The following is a 27978-nucleotide window of genomic DNA, read 5'->3' as shown; positions in this document are numbered from 1 at the left end:
CCCTCGAGCCACAACTACTGAGCTCACATACTGCAACTACTGAAGCCTGTGCACCTAGAACCCGTGCTCTGCAACAAGAGGAGCCACCACAATGAGAAGCCCATGCACCACAACGAAGAGCAGCCCCCGCTTGCCACAACTAGAAAAAGCCTGCACGCAGCAACAAAGACCCAACACAGCCAAAAATAAATAAATAAATAAATAAAATTTATTTTTTAAAAAAAAGAATCCGCCTGCCAATGCAGGGGACATGGGTTCAAGCCCTGGTTCAGGAAGATCCCACATGCCAAGGAGCAACTAAGCCTGTGCACCACAACTACTGAGCCTGTACTCTAGAGCCCACGTGCCACAACTACTGAAGCCCACGTGCCTAGAGCCTATGCTCCGCAACAAGAGAAGCTACCACAATGAGAAGCCCGCGCACTGCAACCAAGAGTAGCCCCTGCTCGCAGCAACTAGAGAAAGCCCGTGTGCAGCAGTGAAGACCCGACGCAGCCAAAAATAAATAAATAAATAAATAAATAAATTTAAACCTCTGTCTAGAATGTCCTCCCCATACTTCTCTTCTTTCAAAGACCATATATTCTCTCACTCCTCTGCCTTTTGTTTTCATTGCATTTACCATGCCATGACACATTATATATGTATTTATCTGTTTGTCTCTCTCCCTACCACTCTAGAAAGTAAGTTCCATGATAGCAGGGCCTTGGTTTTGCTCACTGCAGTATTCCCACACTTAGAAAAGTGCCTGGCACAAGCTGAGGGCTCAATTCATGATTTTTGAATTTAAAAAAATTCACTCATTCATTCGACAAATATGTGTTAAGCACTGACGTAATGGAGACACTATGGATAAAACAATGAACAACTAATACAGTTATGATCAGAAAAGGAGAAAGGAGAAGCCCTAAGGAGGGTCTCTAAATCTAGACTTTATGAATCAGGTTTCTTGAACAGATGAAGTGATATCTAAGTTCAGACTTGAGGGATGAGTAGGAAATAGCTAATTAAAGTGGGAAAGAAAGCAGCATGACATATGATCAGGGAATGCAAGGGCAGGGTGCAGAGAGGGAGATGAATAGCACATTCAAAAATCTGCAGTTTCACATGATTCAGCTGTAGAACAAGGGAACAATGTGAGGCCAGAGAGATATACAAAAGCCAAATCATGAAGGACTTTGTAAGTTATGTTAGGTGTTCTGACTTTAAAAGTCATGTTTAGTGTTTTTTTGACCTAAAAACTGACACGAATCATCAAAACGTTTTCAGCAGAAGAACACTATTAGATTATTATGTCAAACAGATCTTCAGGATGCAATATGAAGAAAGAATTGAAGAAAATGAGACAAGATGCAGAGAGATGAAATGATAGTTACTTGGCAGAGAGACGGAGCAAGTGAATAATTAGGAGGCAGAGTCAACAGGACTTGTTGGCTAATTAGATTTGGGGGTAAGGGATGGGAAGAGTCAAGGATGATGCCCACGTTTCTGGCTTAGGCGGCCAAGAGGGCAGTGGTACGTACAGTGAGATAAAGCATAGAGAAGAAAGAGCTGGTTTGAAAGGATGATGATGAAGTTTGGGAAGATGAATTCGAGATACTGGTGAGATTTCTAAGGAAACAATGTTAGTAGATTGAGTGATACAAACAACTGAAGCTCAGGATAAAGATGTAAATTTAGAAATCATTAACATACAGATGATAACTGAAGCCATGACAATGAGTGAAATCATCCATGCAGGGTTTGCATACAGAGAAGAATGCACGGTATTCCCTAGGAAACCCCACCATTTTGAAAGATAGACACAGAAAGAACATAGGATGGGGGCTGAGAAAAAACAAAGAAGGAGGAAAACCAAGAGAGGACAGTGTCACAGAATAAAAGACAGTATTTCAGAAGGCAGGAGTAGTCAAGAGTGCCTAATACTAAAACAGGTCAAGTAATGTAAGGATTGAAGTTTGCTCAACCAATTTAATTAGGATCATCAATAATCTTGATGAGAACAGTTCAAGTGGCATAGTGAGAACAAAAGCAGTATTTCAGATATATAAAAACTAAGAGGTAAAGTAGATAGTAAATACACACAACTCCAAGAAGTTTGACTGTAAAGGGAAAAGAAAGAAAATGAATTCTAAAGGAGACACAGAGTAAAATAAATAAATTTTTAAGATAGGGAAGATGTGAATATATTTAAATGCTTTGGGGAAGAAGCCAGTTTAGAAAGAAGTTGAAGATGAAAGGCAGCTGACATATCCCATTGAGTGAGCCGTCTGAGAAGTAAGAGGGAATGTACCTGGGAAGTACAGATATTGTTATTAGCTTTAGGTCACAGATAAGGTCAAGTTCAGTTCAGAGGGGTAATAAAAAAGCTACTTCCTTGTTCAAATCCTTTAATCATGTCTCATTTGCAAATTTAAACACAAATGCTTTAGTCTGTTCAACTTCACAAATATTCAAATAAGTGCAAATTTAAAATGAAATACAGTTTTTATATAATGAACTACCAAGAAGAAGAAATATTGATAATAATACCATAGAAGGTAAGCTGAAACTAAACTGCACATAATTTGTCAATAGACTTTTAATTTGGTACAAATCTTTGGAAATCAACTTGCCAGTATGTATCAAAAATCATAAATATTCATACTAATTATATTTCTGGGAATCTAGCCCAAGGAAATATTGAAAAATATAGGAAGGAACTAACATACATAAGGATACTCACTTGAGTCCTACCTATAATGGTGAAAAATTGGAAATAATATGGAAATGATAAAGTAAATTGTATGCTAGTACAGTGCACAGTTTTTGGAATAATGTACAGTTAATTATAAAATTATAGCACACAAATTATATAAAACATGGATTAAATGTGTGTAATACAATGTTAGGTGAAATGTGTTAAAAGTATGTATATATACATGGCATCTTTCCAACATCACCCAGAATAATGCTTTTAAATAATACTAGACAACATATCATCTATTTCTTCTGCCCAGGCAGCCAATTTATCTGTCTAGAGACAAGGAATATAATATCCTCCATGGAACTCTGTGCTTTAGCTTATCTATTTCTTAATCATAAAAGCATTATACTAAAGAATAAACTAGAAATAACAGTCAGGGGGGGTTAGGAAGAAGTAAATGTTAAAATGCCTGGAATGAACAGCAATTTTCAGGGTTATAGTAATACTAAAATATTTTATAAACTTTTCACACACCGTGTCTTTAAAGTGCACATTTTTAAAATTTATCTTTCACCTAGAAAGTTTCTTCTAACATGTAAAAATAGTCACTTTCAGTTATTATCAAAAAGATGAGATTTAAGTGCTGGCAAGGATGTAGAGACAAGGGAACCTTCATGCACTACTGGTAAGAATGTAAATCGGTGCAGCCATGATGGAAAACATCTGAAGGTTCCTCAAGAAATTAGAAATAGAACTACCATATGATCCAGCAATCCCACTTCTGGCTATATATCCAAAGGAAAGGAAATCAACATCTCAAAGAGACATCTGCACCCCCATATTCACGGCAACTTTATTCACAATACTAAGTGTCCATCAATGGATGAATGGATAATGTGTGTGTGTGTGTGTGTGTGTGTATGTATATACGCACACATAATGGAATATTATCATCCGTAAAAAAGAAAGAAATCCTGACATTTGAGATAACACAGATGAAACTTGAGGTCATTATGCTAAGTGAAATAAGTCAGAGAAAGCAAACACTGTGTGATCGTGCTCATATGTGGAATCTGAAAAAACCAAACTCATAGAAACACAGAGTAGAATGGTGATTGCCAGGGGCCGAAGGTGGGGAAAATGGGGAGATGTTGATCAAAACGTACGAACTTCCAGTCATAAGATGAATAAGTTCTGGGGATCTAGTGTATAGCATGGTGACTACAGTTAACAATACTGTATTATACACCTGAAAGTTGTTAAGAGAGATCTTAAATGTTCTCACAATCACCACCACAACAAAAAAATGGTAATTATGTAAGGTGATAGATGTATTAACTAACTTTTTTCTGGTAATCATTTTGCAATGTATACATGTATCAAATTGTCACATTGTATACCTTAAACTTACACGGTGTTGTATTTCAATTACATCTCAATAAAGCTGGAAAAATATCATTAAAAAAAAAGACATTTCTGGAAGGGAGTAAAGGAAAGTTTCATATCCTCTGAACAAAGAATTAGCTAACAAAATAAAAGGAAAAAAATCTAGGATCAAATGGAAGATTTAAATCCACTTCTTCGGTGATTTAAATGTTTACTTTTGGGTTAAAAAAAGAATATTCTGTAAGAAATGTAATTAATATTCAAAGACTATCAGAAACACCTAAAGCCTATAGGCTTTAATTAAAAGGAAGGAGCAATGGCTCAAAAGATGAAGTTTCTTTGATTCGAGGATAAAAAAAGAGAAAAAGCAAGAGACCATCAAGTGTCAAAGATGACAGCATTAAAGGAGTAAGAAAGAAACAGATATGTGAGTTCTTCATATATTGAAAGAAGGAAGCTAGGAAAGACACCCTTAACAGCAAAATCACTATTCAATTAGATTAAAAAGAATTTGGGGCATGTTTTACATATCTGGCCAAATAAGGATATTTCAATGATCTTACTGTTTGGGATAAGAGTCTTATAACTGGTAGAATTCCCTCCACCCCAGTCCAGATTTCTTTTTAATCTAATGACAAGACAAGTACATGTTAAATATGCCAACAGTGTATATAAAATTGGCTGGCTACTTACCCTATCACAACCAGATTTTACAAATGCCATCTCTACCTTATAATTTTAATTGTAGGCAGAAATCACTGCTGAATTCTGTTTAATGCACTTTTGTTTACATACCCTAATTTGCCCTTTTAAAATTAAGGCATTTTCAAGGAGTCAGTACATTAGAATTTCATAATTTACATACTTTATAGAACTCAAATTAGACTGCCATATAGATAGAACTAGGCATATGATGTTTGTTATATAAAAACAGAATTATGAATTTCTATGACTGCTTCACATCTAAACTAATCACTTCAAACCGATTCAAGGTAAAAGATCTAAAAATCAAATCCTAGTTCTAGGTCTCAAAATTCAACACTCCGGAAGGAATTACAATACCACTAGCTTGAATATTTTATTAAAAGAATGTGATACAGTTAAGATAAAAACATATCTGCAGGAACCTCAAAAAAATAGAAACCTCATTGTCTAATTTATTTACTCTATGATCAAAATAACTTTTCCAAATGAAGTATTTGGCAATTTATATTACTAATCTAGTTCAATGAAGCTATGCAAAAGGTAGCAAAATTGGAAGAATCATTTTTGCCTATGTATTTTATGCCAACTATCTCCTCAACAATAACAGCTCACTAGCAGTCATCTGCCATATGTATGTCAAAATATAATTAAATCAACATCTTTCCTTTACTTAAAAACCTGAATCTAAACTGCAATAGTCAGGATGACAGATCATGGTTTCAAAAAACATTAATACCAAAGTTGTCTCTTTACTATTTTCCTGCATTTACTCAATGCACAGTCCTATATTTTGAAATCCTGTTAGTGAAACAGTAGTCAAATATTATCTCAATTCTTACATTCAGGATAAAGAAGGGGGAGAGACAACTAATGTCTTAGTGTAATCAAAAACGTCCAGCAAAAACTGTCAGGTGACAAGAGGATAATGTGAAAAACAGTGCAAACATTTGGAGAAGTAACCTCCAAAATAATTTTAACACTTCCTGTCTCTGAAAGCTAGAAGGAAGATAAAAACCCTCAAAAGATCTGGGTTAAAATGACATAAGTGGGTTTTTTTTTTGGTGGGGGTGGGAGATGATTTAGCTTTTTGGACATATTCTTTTCACTTGAGAACAATCTCATAAACATTAATTAAAGAAGGAAAACTTATAACTACTCAACATACCAAAGAATAAGAAGCAACTAATCTGGTTACTTCACCTTTAAAAATCTAGGTTGCCAATATCTCTACAACCAGATAAACACCCAGTAAATATAATTACTACTGTTTTTAACATCTGTGACTGAACTTAAGTGCAGAAAACAATTAAATTCCTGTTAAAATGACCATAATTTGCTACTCGGTTTGTCTTTAACCAAAATATTTGTTCACAGACTATACTGAGAATGATTTGACAAGGAAAAGATGAGGATAAAATTTACTAAATACTATCTATTCTCAGTGAGACAACTCAAATTTTCAATATGGAACTAATAATAGTAGTTATTCTACTTTCTTTATCTTTTGGGCTTTTTGAAGCAAACTGTCTTACCCAATTACATACTTTCAAATTTTTCAATTAATAAAAATCTTTACAAGGAAACGATTTTAAAATCACCAAAAAGCCAAAGGACAAGATGTTCAAGACTTTAGACAGTATCTAAGAAAGAACACAATCAGGGAATGGCTTTGTCAAGGTGGGCAAAGTTCAGAATGGCAGAATTCCTTCCCTGTTGGAATGAATATACTAAAACTGCCGGTGGTTTGGTGGCTATCACTGGGTGCGGTAGTAAAACAGAAGGGAAAAGCCTGGCACAGAAAGCTGAATGGCCCAAAGAAAACCTAAGTGGTGACAAGAGCCTAAAGGCACATGCAGGTACGCATCTTTTATATTGGATGTGATACACTTACATGGCCCCTGTTGAATCTCTTGGGGACCAACAGTAAAGCAAGTTTAGAACTTCAAATCTTGAGACATCTATAGCAAGATGCTGATCCAATGTGGCTCCAAATATCTTCTGTTTTCCTGGCTCACCTGAAGAGGAAAAAACACTACAGAGGATGTGGGAACTGAATTTCTTTATGTAGTTTCTTCTAGAGCAACTGTCTGAAAGTTTTGGCCCAATCCTTTTTGAAGTCTGGAGATGAGACACTTGAGGGACTAGTGAAAAACAAAATTCAAATGAAAAGGTGGAGTGAGATATCTAAAAGGGGAATACGAGAGCAAAAGATACTGGTCGTAGGTAAATCAGTGTTTCTAATCCTTAAGTGGGAGGAGGCAGAGAAAGGAGAGAAAAAAATGCACCGATGTTTCTCCCTCCGCTCCCTCACCCCAATTGCTACTAAAATTTCACAAAGTACCTAAACTTTTTGACCGCAGTTAGGGAGTGAGTGAGCAAGACTACTTGGAAAGTTTAAGCGTTTTGTCAAGTCTCCCTCCCCTGGCTAAGTGGCATTATTAAGCAGCGGGGAGGCCTTTCAGATAATACTTTTTTTTTCTAAGAAAAGATTCTGGTGGAATACAGCTTGAAACAATAAAGGAAGAGAAAAATAAATGCAATTTATACAAAAATGGAAGTCACAGGACAATATACCAGATTGACAAAGTTTATTTACTTCTGTTTTTCCAAAGGGGGGGGGGGACTGCTTTCTTGTAATAAGAAATCAGAACAAAAAGTAGTTTCCAAATAATAGAAAATATTTTTAAACTAAGCAACACAAACTGCATGCTTCATCCCCTTAGGAAATATTATCCCTGGAAAGATAATCTTTAAAAAACTAAGAAGAGCAGAACCAAGTCTGATGTACATTACCACACAAAAGCATAAAAGTGGAGTCCATAAAATTAATTTTAGAATTTTTAATTAACTTAATTTTTTTCTTAAAACATTTTACCTAAATGTTGTCTTATCAGAGTTATTCTCCAGCATTCATGTAATAGCCTAGGATATAAAACAATTTTCTTTCCAAATATATTCCATTTTAACCAGAGTTTACTTGAACTATATCTGGTAAAGATACCAGAATTTTCTGAAAAATAAGATTGGAGAACCAATTAGATCCTTACCTGACGCGGCTGTTCATTCATTCGTTGTGGGTCTGATTTCACTTTATTACTAGGATGATTTGTGACTTTGGTTACCGGTTGTTTGAAAATTGATGCTGTTTGTCTAATTGGCAATGTTGTATTCAAGTCTGGTTTACCCTGTGGATATAAGTGTTTTAATTAATCAATATTATATATAAATACAATTAGATGAATTTTTATTAATTCAATATGTATTACTTGAACTTGGATTATTCCAAACTTCTCCATCTCAGCATTTTAAATACTCTTTAGTACACTTTAATCACTTTATTATGTAAGACTTATGCAAGTTTTCTCATAATAAAAAGCTTTCTGGGGCTTCCCTGGTGGCACAGTGGTTGAGAGTCCGCCTGCTGATGGAGGGGACGCGGGTTCGTGCCCCGGTCCGGGAAGATCCCACATGCCGCGGAGCGGCTGGGCCCGTGAGCCGCGGCCGCTGAGCCTGCGCGTCCGGAGCCTGTGCTCCACAACGGGAGAGGCCACAACAGTGAGAGGCCCGCGTACCAAAAAAAAGCTTTCTGTATTCTTTTAAATGTAAGAATATTCTCTATATTAAAATTCATAATTAATTTGATTAGCAAGATACTAGGAACTTTTAGGTGAACAAATATGTTTAAGGTTAGGTTACACAAAAGGAAGGAGGGTTTTCAGGACAATAATCGGAAAGCAGTCATTTCTATATTCTGAGAATGGAGAAAACTAATAGCGTAGTTGGCCATTAAAATATAAATAACCTCATGAGCTGTCAGGGGGCCAGGCTTACATAAAACCACAAAGGTTAACCTTCCCTTTTATATTAAAAAAAAGATAATTAGAAATGAAAGTTGTAATTCCACAGAGCTCAATTTAGAAAAATGTAATAAGGAAATATTCTTCATCTTTAATATTTTATAGCACATTTAATGCTTTTTAAAGAAAACTTAAAATTGAAGTTTCAGAAGGGCAAGCAACATACTTATATACTTTTAATCAACCAGTAAAAAAATTAAGTTATGTTCTAATAAGAAGCAAATGTGGCACAGAATTGCTATTAAGCTCATTTGAAATACTCTAACATCAGGTGGGGGCAGTGGCGAGGAAAAAGAGAAAGAAAAAGAACAAAATGTGATTTAATCACTGTGTATTCTGAGTCTGGCAAAAACCGTAAAGGTTCAAATACACCTGAAAGCAATACACATCATATAATTTTAGTATAGAAGTATACTTGATAAATCATCTATAGGATATTCAATGAACTTTTATCTTTATAACTATCTCCAAATAGAAATTATATCAACTTCGAGACTCCAGAACAGCAGTTCTGAACCCTGAGCATGCATCAGAGTCACCCAGAGGGCTGATTAAAACACAGATTACTGGGCCTCACTCCCAGAAATTCTGATTCAGGAGGTCTGAGGTAGCACCTGGGAAAATGCATTTCTATTAAGGTCCAAGTGATGCTGATGCTGGTCCAGGCACCACACTTGAACAACTACTGCTCTAAAACAAAGACTGCAAGTTGGTGGCGGGGACACCAGGTCTAACCCATGGATGTGTTTTGTTCAGTTTTTAGTTTCTTTACTAAATTAAGCCAACATCTACAAATAAAATTCACATAAAATGCAGAATTCTAGCTTCTCTTAAAAACTCAAAGATCTAGAAATACTGGACTGATGTGACCAAAGCAGGCCATTATTGATTAGTAATGGCTGCCACTAGAGGTGTCAAGGTTTGTTCTTTTGCAAAAGTCTTCAATTCACATTTGCAAAGCTGTCTGAGCCCTACAGGTACTGAGTTTGTGATCTCTGCTTAAAGAATATCAGGATGACTAGAAAGGTAAGGATCACAATAAATTAATCTGATCATTATTACAATTACAGTATTATTTGGACTCACTATTAAATATGCCTCTACCCCCAGCCCCAAACACACACACACACACACACACACACACACACACACACAATCTTCTGTACCTACTAGGTATGCTTGTCATTTCTTGCACTTTTCTCCCCATGTATGTGCTTACCTTTAAGAGACATATTCATCTTTAATAACTCTAATATTACTTCTCAGGCATTTCACTTTCTTATCTTTATGGTTTTCCAAAAAACTTAGAGGTGTGGAAACTTGACCAACAGGCTGCAAAATAACCACTTAGGATGCCATCTCTGAAAAGTGTGGGGCCCAGAAATGTGTATTTTTTTAAAGCTCTCCTGGTAATTCTGTGATGCACAGGTTTGGATCCCTCTGATTTATGACAGCTAGAGCATTCTGAGGACCTAAGTGAAGCCATCCAACCTATAATATAGTCAATATTCAATCCTAAAGAAGCTTAACACATAAATGTTTATGAAAACTTATACTGTCACTAATTAGTTATAATTAGTATCTTGCACTAAACAATATCTTGTTTGGTTTTTAATGTTTTTGTTCTTTAATAAAGAACAATAAACTCTGCTGGCATTAGACAAAAGATGGCATCAGTAGACAAAGAAGTATATAACAACTGTTTGTATGAGCAAACACAGTCGAGCCTGTAAGATTCTCATCGTTAAAAATGACTGGAGGGGGCTTCCCTGGTGGCGCAGTGGTTGAGAGTCCGCCTGCCGATGCAGGGGACACGGGTTCGTGCCCTGGTCCGGGAGGATCCCACATCCCGTGGAGCGGCTAAGCCCGTGAGCCATGGCCGCTGGGCCTGCGCGTCCGGAGCCCGTGCCCCGCAACGGGAGAGGCCACAACAGTGAGAGGCCCGCATACCGCAAAAAAAAAAAAAAAAAAAAAAAAAAAAAAAAAAAAAAAAAATGACTGGAGGAAGCACAGACTAGCCTGAACTATTCAAAACTATAAAATCCTAAATCCACACAGATTGGAAGGAAGCATGGAACATGTAAAACGACCTGTTTTACAGGTCATGCTACAATGTGCTACAATGGTTAGATTGATATTTTTTTCATTAACTTATGTTTGTGGTACAATTAATAAAAATTTATTTACTGGCTAAAAGTATTCAAAATACACCATTAACTTCCGTTGTCTGACAATGAGACAATTCATTTCCCAGTGGCATGGAATGAGATTATTCAAGAGTGTGCCTTGCTCTTCTGTTGATCTTATTTTGGTTTTTATTATTTTTTCTCTTTTAAACTGGCCTGAAAACTCTGAAGACAGAAAGAATTTTTTACTAATTAATTTTGTATTCTACAGCAGTATCATGTAGAACAATCTGAGAAGCTGGACGAACTGGTTTTCCCAGAAACTGTCACAAAAACAGTAAATTTTATTACCATTCTCCCCTGAGGACTGTCAAAGAGTCACTGTTAATTCACGCCCAGTTGTTGTCTGAGTTTTTCTAAATAACTACCAATCTGCCATGAACTTAGAGGAGTTATAAAGCAAACACTTTTTTATGGGATAAGTTAAAGCTATTCATGTATTTGAAAACTTCCCTTTCAATACAAGGAAAAGTAAAATAGAAGTTCCTTATATAATAAAACTAAACTGACAAACACACACATTCTAATAAAGTTTCCAACCTTTGATAAATCTTCTCAGTATACAGGCTAGCGCTCAAATCAAAATTTAATGTATTTTATAATAATGTGTATATTAAGCTGGAAGTATTCAAATAACTCAAATACTTCTTGAGGGTTTATTCTATCCCCCTAGGATGAATACAAAAATAAATCTTTAAAAGAATTTTTAAACTTTTACTTCATCTCTTTCCAATAAATATGAGATGGCTCTTAAAAGTCACAAAGGACAAATATACAATAAAAATTAATTTTTAAATTAACTTTCAAAAATCAAGGAGAGGGCTTCCCTGGTGGCGCAGTGGTTGAGAGTCCGCCTGCCAATGCAGGGGATGCGGGTTCGTGCCCCGGTCCGGGAGGATCCCACATGCCGCAGAGCAGCTGGGCCCGTGAGCCATGGCCGCTGAGCCTGCGCTTCCGGAGCCTGTGCTCCGCAATGGGAGAGGCCACAACAGTGAGAGGCCCCCCGTACCGGGGGAAAAACAAACAAACAAACAAACAAAACATCAAGGAGAAAATAAATTTCCTTTTGAAAAGGTTAACAGTGATTGATACTACAGCTGAGCATCAAATGTGGATCTGAAATTTCTAGGGGTGTGGATGAAAAAAGAAATATTAAATTACATAGATATCACACTCAGAAGGGAGGAAGCATACCAATTAATGAGGAAAACAAAAGCTGTCCTGGTATTAAACCTAGAAAAAAAATTAAAGACACTTAACATCACAACAAGTATTTAGCAGATTTCAAATGCTTTTTCTTTTTCCAATGACCTTCCATAAAAGCCAAGAATATATTTAAAGGACAACTCAGTGAAGATGATTCTGAAAAGGACTAAACCGATGTGGTCGGATTACTGTGTAAACTTTCAGTGATCTAACGTGATTAAGGCTAGAAAGAGGATAACTAAAGAGGTGATGCAGAGCATGTTTCATAAACCGGTCGTTTTCAAATACTGTTTCATTCCTACCCTTAAAACATTTTTGCAAATATATATGCCCCACCTACATTTTGAAGTATTTCACATTTTAATGTAAAGAGTTGGGGAGCAGGGGTGGGGGATGAATTGGGAGATTGGGATTGACATGTATACACTAATATGTATAAAATAGATGACTAATAAGAACCTGCTGTACAAAAACATAAATAAAATAAAATTTTTTTAAAAAGTTGGGGAGGATGAGCTTACTAAGGTATTTTAAATACTGACACTTTAATAATAAACTGTTACATCACGTTAAAATGTAGCTAACAGAATCTAAATATACCCAGCATCAGCCATGTATACATAAACAAAATCTTCAATAGTAATACATTTATTATACTCCCTTTTCCCTTTGAACTAACAATTCCATTCCCAGGATTATTTATTTTAAACTTGAAAACCTTTAATTAATCATTTATACATCATAAAGTTATTTTTTTAACTTTCTGTGACCTTAAAGTTCGTAGTAATAAAAAAAAATTTGGGGGGGTTTATTACAATTATTAGTATATAACTGACCAAAAATAGTAAATTGTACATTTTAATAATTATTAAACATAAGAGATAAAAACTATACATGAAAATAATTTTTTATTTAAAAATTAACTCCATAGCCTTAAATGAATAGTCCTAATTGCTAGAACAGAATAAGATTTAATATTGATTCTATTCCTATTCTTCATTTTTTTGATAGATATAACACTAAGAAACCTTGTTTGCATAAATGAATAAATAGTTTTAGTCTGTCAATTTTTTGGACTTCTTTTGAGTTATATGTCAAAATATCACATAGCAAACCATCAAAAATTTCAATAATTGACATCTACATTAAGTCCTCTGTAAATTTTATTGCAGGCAAAGAACTGTACTAGTAGAAAGGCTTGACAATTACAAGTCATTCATTTTCTCAGTATCAACACCAATATTTCAAATTGTCCCTTTATTGGAGGTCAAACATTTTATACCATGGTAAAATTGCACACAAGCGAGAAGAGTATTACTCTTCTATAAAATGGGAGAGAGTTGACTATGGAAGAGGAACTGGGGAAAAAAGAACCTGTACCTCTATCTCAGGTACATTCTCAGAACCTAAGAATACAGAAATAATTCCTTTAAAACCACCCATGCTGTGTATACCACGTTAAGCCTCCACATAGCATAGTTTGAACAGCAGGAACTTAAACTATATATTCTAAATATCACTTTCCTCAGCCTAGCTTTGAAACAGTACGATAGTTCAGAACTGTACATATTGTATAACAAGTGCCTAGGGGATTCATTTTATCTTTAAAATGCATGCAAATTTTGCATTTTATTTTAGAAATTAGCCGTTTGTTTTAATGTTGCTCTCCTACCCAAAATGCTTCAACAAAACTGGACACCTCCAATGGAATACTACTCAGCCATAAAAGAATGAAATTTTGCCATTTGCAGCAACATGGATGGACTTGGGGGCATTATGCTATGTGAAATAAGTCAGAGAAAGACAAATACTGTATGATATCACTTGTATGTGGAATCTAAAAAATACAACAAACTAGTGAATATAACAAGAAAGAAGCCGACTCATAGATACAGAGAACTAGTGGTTACTGATGGGGAGAGGGAAGGGGGGGGCAATATAGGGGTAGGGGACTAAGAGGTACAAACTATTAGGTATAAAATAAGCTACAAGGATATACTGTACAACATGGTGAATATAGCCAATATTTTATAATGGCTATAAATGGAATAACCTTCAAAAATTGTGAATCATATACACCTGTAACTTATATAATATTGTACAGCAACTATACTTCAATTTAAAAAAACAAAAACAAAAGGAAAAAAAATGAAAACTGATCATTTAAGTATCATTTTAATTCTGTGGCTCTGCATATCCCCAAGAGATATTCATGCTCCAATTTGAGAAGCAAAGACTTTATTTTTCTAAGGTCACTTTCCTCATCTTTAAATGAGGGTAAATACAATAACTATTCATAAGATTCTTATAAAGATCAAACAAGATAATTCATGTATGATAATGAAAGCTCATGCAGCTTTCATTCAGTCACTGAACAAACACTGAGTGCCTACTATCTGCCAGGTACTGACCGTACGCTGGGTATAGTATCACTCACAAAACACCAAAATCCCTCAGAGCTTACATTCTCAGGGTAGGGATAAAACGACAATTAAAAAAATAGGTGTAGAGTTTATAGTCATGTTGGCACATAAATTCTGAAGAAATAGGAGCTATTTTTATTATCAGCACTAACATGTCATGCTACTGAAATTTAGAAACTTGATCTATTAAGCTCTCCCATAACGAAAACCATCTGCTGCTTCACACAAAAAGGAACCTGAGTGGTATCTTTAGTTCGAAACAAGATTATCCTCAAGACGTTAATTTCGGATTTTCTCCAGAATATGCACAGTAGCCAACAGCTAATGCATTTCCACAAAAATCAAAAGCCAACAATGCAAAGTGCTTTACAATCCTTCAGTTTTTTTATATAATTCACAATCCATAAAATTCACCATTTTAAAGTATACAACTCAGTGGGTTTTAGTAGATTCAGAAGGTTGTACATGCTTCATAAGTTTCTGCAAAAAGTAAAGAAAAATATACCTGGGATCTATGATTTTGTACTGAAAATCCACTTCATGTAATATCCTAAATGAGGAATAAGATATTACCTTTTTAAGAAGATCAATGGAATATTAAAAAAATAATGAAATGGGTGTACTATACTTTGAGCTCATTAAAAAAGGACATATACTTGTAGTTAATTGAAGAAGTGGAGGTTTGAAATTCATCATTGAAATCAAGTTTTGAAGAGTTTTTTTGAAAAAATAACTTCTTGGAGCTTTAGTTAATATGGGGTCATTAAAGGACAGATGGCAAAAGATTAATGAGTTTCAACCAGAACAGCTCTACTCAAACTAAGGCATCAACTGCATGGAATTCATTATCTCCTTTACATCTGTGTTGGCACTAGCTGAGTACACATCCCTAGAATTATGGAAAGAGTCACCCAAATCGTTTTCTGTAGGGCTTCATTCTCTTGTTGACCTAGAGTCTACAAAGTCAGCTAACTCTTCAAGACCTATAAAACTTGGTGAAATTCACTCAATTGTTGACAGAAAACCAGGCATCCAAAATAAATCTTGACAAAACCATACCATGGGCACCTATGTCCCCAAATCTACCTTCATTAGCACAAAGGCCAAGCCAGACCCTCCCAAAAGGTCTATTGTACTTTGATACCTTTGAGGTACTAACTTATATCCTGCTAAACCTGCAAGTCTATCTGCTAACATGGCTAAAGTTCTTCTGTTCACTTTTTGCTTCCCAGCAACCTTTATACAATCCATACCTAAATACCTACCTCAAATCAGCCAAAAAATGGACCCCTGCTGTTAGCTGTTAATAACTTGCTCATTATCTTCATTCATCAGCTAAAGCTAAATAAATATCCTTTACTTACTAAGGATATTTCTGCATATGAGAAAATCAGACGTTCTCTGGAATACTAAATACGGTTGACCTCTGAACAACGCGGGAGTTCAGGCGTCAACCCTCCGCACAAATGAAAATCGGCATATAACTTATAGTCAGCCCTCTGGATCCGTGGTCCTGCATCCATGGATTCAACCAACTGCTGATCATGTAGTACTGCAGTGTTTACTATGGAAAAAAATCTGCATATAAGTGGATGCCTGCAGTTCAAATGTGTTGTTCAAAGGTCAACTGTAGTTCTAGTGTCTCTTGCTACATCTTACTCTTTCTTTATTCATTGAACGACCACTGCCCAAGGCATCATCATCCCAGCCTGGGTAAATAGCCTCCTGCTGTAACTGGCCCCCAGTTCCCACTTCTGCACCTCTACAGTACATTCTCCACACAGCAGCCAGAGAGCATATCGCTCCCTACATAAAGTCCACAAATAAGCGTTCCATACCACTCCTTATGGTGGCTTCCCAAGTCCTGTCATTAGGTTTGTCTTCTTCCTTGACCTCACCAAGTACCCCTCTCCCACTCACTAACCTCCAGCCACCCTGGCCTACTTTCTGCCCGCATATGCTAAATGTATCTGGCCTTAAGGATTTTGCACTGGCTATTCCCTCTGCTTAGAACACTTTTCCCTCTGGTTTTTATAGAGCTGACTCCTTCTCATTCAGATCTGGGCCAAAAATCACACCCTCCAAAAAGCTTTCCTGATCCCTCAGCCTAAAATAGCCACCTAGTCAATCTCAGCCATTCTTACTTAATTTACTGTGTAGCATTTAATACTTAAATTGTGTATTAGTTTGTCATACCACTAGAATAATAAGCTCCACAAACACATAATCTTCCTCTACTATATTTCCAGAATCTGGAATAATGTCTGAGCACACAGAATGTGCTAAAAAAAATTTTTGTGGAATAAATGATGCATAAAATGTCTGTTACGTGTAAGGTCTTGTGTTATGCAGCCCTTACTCCTGAATGCTCTCATTGTCAGCCTGAAACATACCCATGTTACGTTAAGTGGAAATTATTAACTCAACATGGTCTACAATATCCACGTCAAAATTATTAAGCATAGTCATGTCTGTATTGTACACCTCAAGATTTTACCAACGTAAAATAAACCCCAGACTTGTTCCATTTATTACTATTTAACATGAAGTTATGCTTATAGATACACATCCAGTCCTACACAAACATCCGATGGGAAAATAAATCCTCAGACGGTGTTTCTGGCAAAGTCACTGTCAATTATAGTGATGTTATACCATGAAATAATGGGAAATAAAAAGAGTACAAAAAATTTATAACTCAGCAGACTGCCAATATGAGATTAAGACATCAAAACAAACTATGTACATTGGCAGAAAGCATGCCATATTGCTCCTAGAGAGCCACGGTTTAGGAAAAATGTTCTTCATTATGGATCTGAAAACTTCGATCATCTCACAATAACTTACTGGCCATAACAACTTTTCATCTGTATAGTAAAATAACCTAAAATTTAGCAGTGGTCTAGACAAAGGAGACTGGTATGGAGATTAAAACCTTGGGCCAAAGTGTAAGGTCAATAGGACGTCAACAGGTAAGTTACAGAGATGAGACAGGCGATCTCTTGGTTGCTACACCAACTCAAAGTTGGTGTAAGTTTAATTGGTAAGAATAATAGGACTTCCCTGGCACAGTGGTTAAGAATCCACCTGCCAATGCAGCGGACACGGGTTCGATCCCTGGTCCGGGAAGATCCCACATGCTGCGGAGCAACTAAGCCTGTGCGCCACAACTACTGGGCCTGCGCTCTAGAGCCCACGAGCCACAATCACTGAGCCTGCATGCTGCAACTACTGAGGCCCGCACGCCTAGAGCCTGTGCTCCGCAGCCAGAGAAGCCACCACAATGAGAAGCCCACTCTCCGCATCTAGACAAAGCTCTCGCGCAGCAACGAAGACCCAACACAGCCCAAAAAAAAGAGAAGAATATTAATTTGGAGATAAACAGAGCTAATCAACTTGAATCCTAAAATGTTGAGTGAGAATTCAGCCTGCCCCAAATGGTAAAACCATTCTCTCTTAGGGAGGTAAGCAAAGGTGTTTAAGGAGCCCGTACTCTGCTGAGTAGTCCTGTAGCAGATCACTCATGTAGGAGGCTGAGAACTAAGGCAGGAATAAAGCCAGTTCTTTTGGGGCTCAGAGTTCCAGACAGGTCCTACTTGCCTAAGAAAGTTCTTCTGAATTCATTTATAATCGTTATCTGGCAGAGGGACACGTACCTCCTTTCTAAAACGTCAGGACAATACTATTTCAAATGTTTGTATACTCTGCTCTAGCAATTATCAAAATTAACCCCATCACACCCCACATCCTATCTTCATAATAACCAAACGGCCAAGTCCCCCAGATCATAGGTCATCACCAAGTACACATCTCCAAAATATTCTGTACATCCACGCCATAGTTCAATGGCTCTCAAACATTTTTGACTTTAACTAAGAATAGAAATATATACTTTACATCATGACTTAGTATACACAAGGGTGTGTATCACAAAAGTCACCTAAAATACTTATCCTTACTAAATGGGATGGACACTATTTTCTATCCTACAGCATTTCGTATCTTAAAAATTCCAGTCATGAACAATTACATTGATTTAACCATCTGACATTTGAAAACCAACCCCCCACCTTACCCATCCCACCCCCCCTACCAGTCCTTGCACTATACACTCGAGTGACTGATCAGCAGGCTCTCCTATACCCTCAATATTTTCTTTAAACATTCTCTCAAGTTGCTGGGCTTACTGAAACTTGGCTGTCCCTCAAAGATCCTATCTCCCCTAAAGTTCTTTCAAATTTAAAAAGAAAGAGTTTTTTCTTTCTCTCTCTCTTACAACTACATATCTAAGGGCCAGGAAGTGGTAATTTCCTCCTTTCTCCCCATTTTTCTCAAATTATCTATTTTTCCTCCTCCAAAAACAGGAGCTCCTCTGAAGCTCACAAGATCTGACTATACTACTGTCTACCCTTTCTCCCTGCTTTCTACTTATTCACTAAAGACTTTACTTTCTGTTTCCTCTCCATCCCAACTCGTCCTCATTCTTTTTTTTTTTTTTTTTTTTCCGGTACGCAGACCTCTCACTGCTGTGGCCTCTCCCGTTGCGGAGCACAGGCTCCGGACGCGCAGGCTCAGCGGCCTTGGCTCACGGGCCCAGCCGCTCCGCGGCATGTGGGATCTTTCCGGACCGGGGCACGAACCCGCGTCCCCTGCATCGGCAGGGGGACCCCCAACCACTGAGCCACCAGGGAAGCCCTTGTCCTCATTCTTAAAAGCCTCAGTACCATGTGGATAATCCACCCAACATCCTGAGTCCTTTGACCTATTTGTCTACCCAACCTCACCCACCTAACATCTTAGGCACAGGCTTGCCAACACTAGTAACTACACCATCTCCAATATCTCAGTCAAGCATCCAACTCTCCAATTTCTACTTCCTATCCTTGTAACTCACTGAGGACTGCCCTCTGCATTCCTTGAACCCATCAATATTTCCCACCCATTGACTGACCATATTTCTTACTCTTCCATAACCTCTTTCATATTCCTCCCTACCCAGTATAGATTCCATGGTCCATCATCATGGTTATTACGCTGCAAATATGCTTAACTTTCTTGACCTCTGTGGTTTTTCCACTTGTGCTATAGACCCCATTCTTATCCTTTCCAGAGTCTTTAAAATGGGAGATTACCCAAATCAGCATCCCTTTCATCTACTATCCAGTGATTCTCCTTCCTAGCCAAGAAAATGTATTGAAAGAATTGTCCACGCTGACAGTCTGAACTCTCATTCACTTTCAGCCCAATCCAATCTAGCTTCTCTTCTCACTGAAACTACTGCTATCGAGGTTATTAATGACCTTCATGCTGCCCAAACTCAATGGAAATTTCTGTCTTCCTCCATTCAAACTTTCAGCAACAATCAATGTAACAGACCACTCTCTTTTTTGAAACGTTCTCCTCTTCTACGTCTCTCCTACCTTACTAGCCATTCTTTCACAATCCACTTTGCTGATTCCTTCTACTCTAACCCCATTTTAATTACCAGACATTCTCAGAGCTTTGTTCTGGATCCTTCTACCTATCTATAAACTCCAGTCCCATTACTTGGAATACTACTTACGTGCTAATGACTTTCCAGCTCAGACCTCTCAACTAGTATACACACATGACATGACATCTCCATTTGGATGTTTAATAAGCATCTCAAACTCTGCATATTCGAAGTTGAATTTATTGTATTCACCCATATGAATTCTTTCCTAAGGCAACCTCAGTAGATGGCAATCCAATCCACCCAGTCACTCAATCTATCTAAAATCTAAGGGCTCACACTTTGAGTCTTCTCTGTCATCTTCCACAACCAATTCATTAGTAAATTCTGCCAATTCCATATTCAAAATAGAACTAGGATCTATTCACTTCTATCACATGTCTAGGCCATCATCACTCCTCACTGTACTACTGTTAACAGCTACTTGCTCCTCACTTCCACTTTTGTCAATTTCATTTCAAATTAACAGAAACCTGCACTCAAGAGTGGCCCACACTTAAGTGAGATGCCAGTAATCCCCTGTAAGGACTTCAAGGCCTAGAAAAGCTGGATTGCTGGAATTTACTGGCATTACTAGTGCTCCGCAACAAGAGAAGCCACCACAGTGAGAAGCCTGTGCACCGCAACAAAGAGTAGTCCCCGCTCACTGCAACTAGAGAAAGCCCGCATGCAGCAACAAAGACCCAACGCAGTCAAAAATAAATAATTAATTAATTTAACAAAATTCATAGCAGAAAGTATTACACACATTTCAAAGGTTTCTGGAGAGCATCCTGAAACGTGGACTCTCAGGTTAGACACCTCCCTAACTCTACTGGTTCCTGCCAAGTTGGCCTCTTTCAACTTTTACAGGAAAAATAAGAATAATGTTCCTTGATGGTGCATTCTCTTCTGAATATTGTCCTCTTTCCTCCACCTCTCATTCAAGCTCCACAAGAGTAGTCTAACCATTTTATGGGGAGATGTAGAAATGTACATACGCGTACGTGTTTGTAAAGGCATAGCAGCTCTGAAAGGACATACCAAAAAAAAAAAAACAACAGTTTCCTCTAGGGAAGAGGCTGAGCTTGAGAGACTGAAAGAGGAGAGAGATGTTTCTCACTGAATATCCTTTCTACCATGTGTGCAAATCCTAATCAAATAATATCAAATAAAAATTTTTTAAACTTTTAAAACAGCAGGCTACATTTTTGTTTCTAATTTCTCATTTCCCAGAAACTTTCTGGCATTCTAAATATGACTTCTGGTCCTTCTATCCCTCAAAAGCTGGTTATATCAAAGTCACCAGGTGACTTCTAATTTGAAAATCCAATGAATACTACAAAGTCTTTATCCTCCTTGATCTCTCCACGGCATCCAACAAAAAAATCTTTCCTAGGCTTTTATAACACCACATTCTCTTCATTTTCCTACTACCTTTCTGGAAGTTCCTTCTTACTCCCCACACAACTAATTTATTCACTGCCTACAGTGTGACAAGATACTTTTCTGTTTGCCTCTATGTTGGGCGATCTCAGTATGTTTTAGCAAACCACTATGACAGGAGTTCTCAAAGTGTGACCTGGGAAACCCTGGCGGTCCACAATTTTTTTTCAGACGTCCAAGAGACAAAAGTATTTTAATTCAATCTTCCTCACAAACCCCCTCCCCAAACCTGCTCTTCTTGTCCTACTTCCTAATGACCCCTGCCCCAAGTGACTCAAGGCAGAAATGTAGCTAGCATCAAACAATTCCCTCTCTACAATCATCAGGTACTCATATCTACTCATTTCTGTTGACTGAGTCTCACACCTTTTCATACCTCCTAATACAGCATGAATTCAAGCCATTATTATTTCTCTGGACTAAACCTCAAACTGCTCTCCCTACTTCCAGTCTCCCCTTTTCCCAAATCGCACCTACTGGATACTTACCTGTCCAACACCCAATCTGACTTCCACCATTACCCCCAGCTCACTTAAGTTTCTCAACTGGCACAAATATCGCTCCCAAGATATATTAGCTCTCTACAAGAATTTGTTATTATTTTGTTGAAGATAATTAAAGCAAACACCTGCCAGATGGTTTAAGTACTTAGGACACAACCATACAGAATGCAATGCTGTGTTTATAATCACAATAGCATACTACCATAAACCAAGGTAATTCATGAGAAAATAATGGCAGACTTATACAATTAATTCCTTCAAGAGAACATAATGCTCTTTATTTCCAAATGTATCAAATTTGTGAAATGTGATGAAAGAACTGAGTCTTTCCAAGGTATTAGCAGAATTGACAAGTCAGGCTAAAATATAATTTGTTCCATACCATATTCACATTGTGAGCAAGCTGTAAAATATATGCCACATTAATGTTAGGGAACTTGAATTTTATTAGTTTTGTAGATTTAATTCATAAACATTTCAGTGTTGTTAAGAGCTAGAAACACAAGGAATTCAGTTTAATATTTACACATCTGAAACATTAAAATAAATTTCTAGCAAGAAAACCAAGCTACTCAAGTTCCTTAAACATATCCTGCACTGAGAAACACTGTACTCTTCTTTACCCAATCTTAAGACTGTTCTCTAATTTTTAAAGAAATGTATCTTTTTAAGAAATTAACTTCCTTCATAAAATGTTGAGGATCGTATCTCTAAAACACTGAAACATCTCCTCTTTGAAAAAGCAAAGCCTGCATAAATACCTAGACAATATTCAGCTTTCGAAGCAAAAGTTGTATTGAGAGGCATAGCTCTAGAACTGTGCAGTCCAATATGGTAGCCACTAGGCACATGTGGCTACTTAAACTTTAAATAAAACTAAAAGTTCAGTTATTCAGTCACACTAGCCACATTTCAAGTACTCTGCAGCTACATGTGGCTGGTGGCTACATCTCCATCATCACAGAAACTGCTATTGATAGTGCTGCTCCACAACTTCTCCCTCTGAGTAAGCTTTGAGAAAGCTGCTCATGACTTCAAACGTCAGCTCTAGGTTGATGACTTCCAAATCTTTCTCTAGTCTTTTTCCATTAACCTAATGGAATATCTTTAGTAACATACTCGATATTTCAATTCTACTTTATCAGCTGAAGAGACGGAAGTAGCGGCTGGAAATAATCAAGGCAGTGGCAAGAAAATAAATAAAGTACAATGTAATCAAGAATGGAACAGATTTTCAGGGTAAGGTTAGGACTGAGTTTGAGACAAACGGGAATAGGTACTGCAAAAACCTTAGTAAGTATCAATCGAAAGATAATTTCCACTCCATTGTACCCACCAATCCTAAAAGAATTAAAAACCGTTTTGCAAAGATCTTCAAAAGATATTTTTCCAAACACACCTGAAGATAGTCACCCAGTAAATTCCCCTTTGATACAAAAGAGACATTAAAATCACAGTTTATAATCAGTCAATATAAACTACAATTTAGCCTGTTTCAAAGTTTATTTTGTTCATTACATTTCTAATTCTTTAAAGATATGAGTCTTTAAAAAAATTTCACTCCTAGGTATACAGCCAAAGAAAACAAAAGCACTAATTTGAAAAGATACATGCACCCCAATGTTCACAGCAGCATTATTTACAATAGCCAAGATATGGAAGCAACCTAAGCGTCCATCAACAGATGAATGGATAAAGATGTGATATATAAAGATATACATATAGATACACACACACACACACACACACACACACACACACCCCTGAATACTACTCAGCCATAAAAAAAGAATGAAATTTTGCCATTTGCAACAATATGGATGGACCTGGAGGGTATTTTACTAAGTGAAATGTCAGACAGAGAAAGACAAATACTGTATGTTATCATTTACATGTAGAATCTAAAAAAATAAAACAAACCAGTGAATACTAAGAAATAATACAATTAATAAAGCACTTCAGACAGGTTCACAACTACATAGCAAAACACTACCTCAGATTTCTGTTTATCACTTTAAATCTCTCAGTTTTCTCTATACTGTATTATTATAAAAAATACCTAATAGTTATTATTAATTACCCACAAACATGTTTTCTGCTTTATAGAGATATTTAATATTGGTGTTACTCCAAAAGAGAGCATACTTAACAAAAAAAAAAAAGGAAAAACTCCATCTTCTGTCTACTCAACTAAAATAAAATCAGATTCAAAAATAAATCAGGACCCCCAAAATTCAGACAGAGAGCTTCAGAAAACAATGATAATAAAAGTCATTTCCAAAATATGTATGGTATATTAATTTATTCAGTAAACATTTATGACCACTATAAACTTCTGGAATGAGGTGAATAATACACAAACATTCAGCAAACATGTATTAAGTACCTACCGTATGCTAGGCTTTGGACTAAATATACCAAAACAAAACAAAAGACATGGAGCCTGCCCTCACGGAGCTCACACTCTAGCTGAAGCCGACAAACAATCACAAATACAATGGCCAAGCGCCCGGGGGGCACTATGGCAGGAAGGACTGGTTCTGCCTGGAGGATGCAGAGCGGGCTTCACAGAGACGGAGACAATGGAGCTGGGCCTTGGATGAGGAGCAGTTCACCAGCTGGAGGGGAAGGGGGAAGCGCATTCCAAGCAGAGGAAACAGCACATGAGCAAGCAGAATCTTGAAAGCACATGCCACGGTGCAGGATGACGAGCGGTCCAGCGCAGCTAGAGCGGAAAGGTGCGTACAAACTGAAGAGACGAGTTAGTTTTAGGTTTTTAGTGAATCATAACTAGCAGGAAGTATATCTTCATATTACACTTAGTGCAGCTTAACTGTGATTCTGGTAACAACGGAGTAGTCTGAAAGCATTCCAATCATTTCATAAACATTTAAGCCCCTTCAAAAGACATCCAGCACTGTTCAGAGTTTTTAAAAGGCAGTTTCAGAAAAATAAATCGTAATTTTCCTCCGTACATTTAAGCAGCAAAATAAGCCCAGAATAAAGACTTTCTTAAGCTGAAATCACCCAGCTTCGCCCCTACACATTCAAGGCCCCAACCTGAGCACCCCCGACTCCTACCACTACCTCATATCCTCCTTAACACCCTCAGAACCATCAACCCACAGTAACCCCATAGTTAAGCAATATGGAGGCAATTCCAGCCTTCCCTTCCCGCTCTGCCTCTAAACATGATACTTGCCGATGCCCCTTTGGAAACCATGCCACCAGGTAACTAACGCAATATGTGAGGAAACAGTGCGTTCTCACCTCCACACCATTTTTTTGGAAATCAAACTATGGTTAAAAAAAAAAAAAAAAAAGACAACTGTTAAGCTAAATTCTGAAAAACAAAGAGGGATATGAAGCAGAGACCCCATATTCTACAGGAAAAGTAAAAGGTGAGGAGGAAGAGAGCTTGGGTCAGAAAAGTTTCCTACACTGGCCACCAGGCAACACTGTTCACTGAGGTAGCTCGCTGCTTAGGAAGCTACAACGGGAACAGGAAAGGAACCTGCTAGGTGATTTCACATAAATTCCTGTTTACTCCTCACAACAACTAAAGCAAAGATTTTATTACCTAAATTTTACAAATGAGAAATCTGAGGCCATCAGAGGTTAATACAGTTGCCCATGACTGCATGAGCTGGTAAGTGGCAGAGCCAGTACATCAAACCACGCCCGCCCCGCTCCATACGCCGCCCCCGAGTTCCTCGAGTGAACGCGGCACTCCCAAGGGGCACGCAGGGTTCCATCAGCCAAATACCTAGAAAGAAAAGCCCTTCCTTTTCCCTCCACCATTTTCATGGTCAGTGTGAGACAACAGTGGTGGCAACACAACATACATGTGTTTCTCTGAAATTCAGAGGGAAAAAAACTGGAAAAAAAAAAAAAGTTATCTAAGATTAGTTGTTTTGGGGCCACGGGGAGGTGGGGAGCTTTCTCTGTAAAGATACTGGGTGCTTTAATACAATTAAATTAGCATCAGAATTCAAATGCTACTCATTTAAATTCCTGTACAATAAACTATCAACTAAGCAACTCAGTAAAAGTAAGAGCTGATGGAACAATCTGCAATCACAGTATTAGAATGAGAACATTATTCCTAAAGGTCACTATCCTCAACATCATCAAAAAGTCAAAATAAAAACTGCTCTTTCTCAAATCCTAACCCTGAAAATTAACAGGTAAGTACAAACTATGTGGTAGGTAAGGATACTTGTGCCACAATAAAATTTTGCCTCTTTTTGGGCAACAGGAACTATTTTAAGGGGCGGGGGGGGGGCCGAATAAAGGAGACAATTAACATCAACAAAGAAATCTTTTGTAAATAGTCCCAATGGGCCAAAAGTGTGATGTATGTTGGCCTAGAGAGATACTGAAATGTTGTTTTCAGCTGTGCACAATTTTATTACTTAAGCTGTCTCTCTGTAAGCCAACTACCAGAAAATTAATCAGATATATAAGTCAAAATGCTTTGGAGGGGGAGGAGAAAAAAAAAAACTGGGACATTCAGACAACCAAAATTCCAGTGACACAGTACAATGTAAGATACTTTTGGGAGAGCTTTTGGAATAGCACTCATTTGCTATGAGTAAAGTAACCAACCTTATTTTGATTGAGAGGATCGTTCCGCAGTCTCTGTTTGTTCTTCTGTAATTTACTAGGCATCATCTTTCCAGTTCTGAAGTCAAAACTGCTGAGGTCAACAGTATTTCCCAGGTACCTTGCCAACTGAGGTTTGCTTCTGAACTTCTTACCACTTGGACTAGAAGAAAGATAACATTAATTGTACAAAAGACAACAATATTTACCCCAGATCACTACATAAACCTTTTCTTCATGCCTTCTCTTCTGCTCCCAATTATTATCACATCACGATTTTACATATTTTTTTCAAAGAAATATTAGAAGTTTTAAAGGAACTTAATTAGAACTTTTTATCTCCTGTAAAAAGAGATAATGTGTCACCTAATATAATATTCCACTAGGTATACCCCTGGGGCACATAACAGATGTGAATACCGATTATCCCACTGGTCACTCACCCAGAACCATTAACAGAATCCCAACCCAAACAGCATGCACAACACAATGTGCACACTGCAAACGTCTTCAATCTTACAAATTTTCCAAGTTGATTTTTGACATTTTTTTTCTGTATTACATATACACAATGCCAACAGTAATCACAAAGAACTTCAAAACAAATTGTTCTGAAGTCAACAACTCTTGTTAACAACACATTTACACAACACTTGGAACCCATATAAACTTTGTGCTACCAATTTGAACTCATAACATTCACAACAGAAAAAAAAAATTGTTGAATTTTTGATAATATTTAAATGTTCCCTAACGTTACTGAAAGGAGAAAACTAAGGCAAACATTTGCAAATGTGTTTGTATGATGCTGACATGACTTTTGTTAGCCTAACTCTTATCTGAGAGAAGGATATCAAGAATAACTTACTTCCCATAAGAAAAACTGTCGAGGCTGGAAAATGACAGAAGTGCCAGAATTATACAGAGGGCTAAACTAAACTAGTCTTTCCTAAAAAAATTTTTCCCATATTGCACTGAAGTGTAAGAAAAATTTTATAGGAAGAATACCCCAAAGTCTCTTCTAATAAATTTTCTGAACCAAATGTGCTAGAATAAACTGCAGTGGGATATGTCACCAGAAGAGAATTGTGAGAATTCTCAAACACCTCTCAAAGAAGCCAACATGTCATATTGAGAACTTAACCTTGCACCAACTGACTACAGTAAAAGAAAAATAATTCAACAGGAAGACAAAAGAGAAAAGGCTGGAAAACCAAGCAATTTACATTTCCCTGGAACAGCAAAACTTCCCTCTGGGTCAAGTCCAAATCAACACACCCCAGTCTGTCACAAACTCCATGGTATTCTGCCACCACAGACTTCAACACAACTGAAGATCGTATCAACATTCTTTTTCCACAATCACATGACGTAGCTATTCCTGAAACACAATTCAAGGTATAGAATTCAGCCTACAGATGAAGATAACAACCAGTTAAGACCAGAACGTAACAGAACAGAAAGAAGCAAACAACAAGCAGAACACAGCAGAGGAAAGAATA

At 37.2% G+C, this 27978-nt stretch overlaps 1 protein-coding gene across 1 annotated transcript in view; it reads right to left on the bottom strand.

Moving 5' to 3' along the window:
• Nucleotides 1-27978, bottom strand: part of MBD2 (methyl-CpG binding domain protein 2) — a 70189-nt gene that overhangs the window by 28342 nt on the left and 13869 nt on the right. Inside the window, exons 2-3 of the mRNA XM_059039730.2 lie at nt 26480-26639; nt 7825-7962 (exon numbers count right to left, since the gene is read on the bottom strand). Coding sequence (XP_058895713.1) covers nt 7825-7962; nt 26480-26639 — 298 coding nt within the window. The remainder of the gene's footprint in view (nt 1-7824; nt 7963-26479; nt 26640-27978) is intronic.

The sequence above is a fragment of the Kogia breviceps genome, chromosome 15 (assembly GCF_026419965.1).
Source record: "Kogia breviceps isolate mKogBre1 chromosome 15, mKogBre1 haplotype 1, whole genome shotgun sequence".
Classification (NCBI taxonomy): Eukaryota; Metazoa; Chordata; class Mammalia; order Artiodactyla; family Physeteridae; genus Kogia; species Kogia breviceps.
The sequence above is the reverse complement of the archived record's forward strand: the minus strand, read 5'-3'. Positions and strand labels throughout refer to the sequence as shown.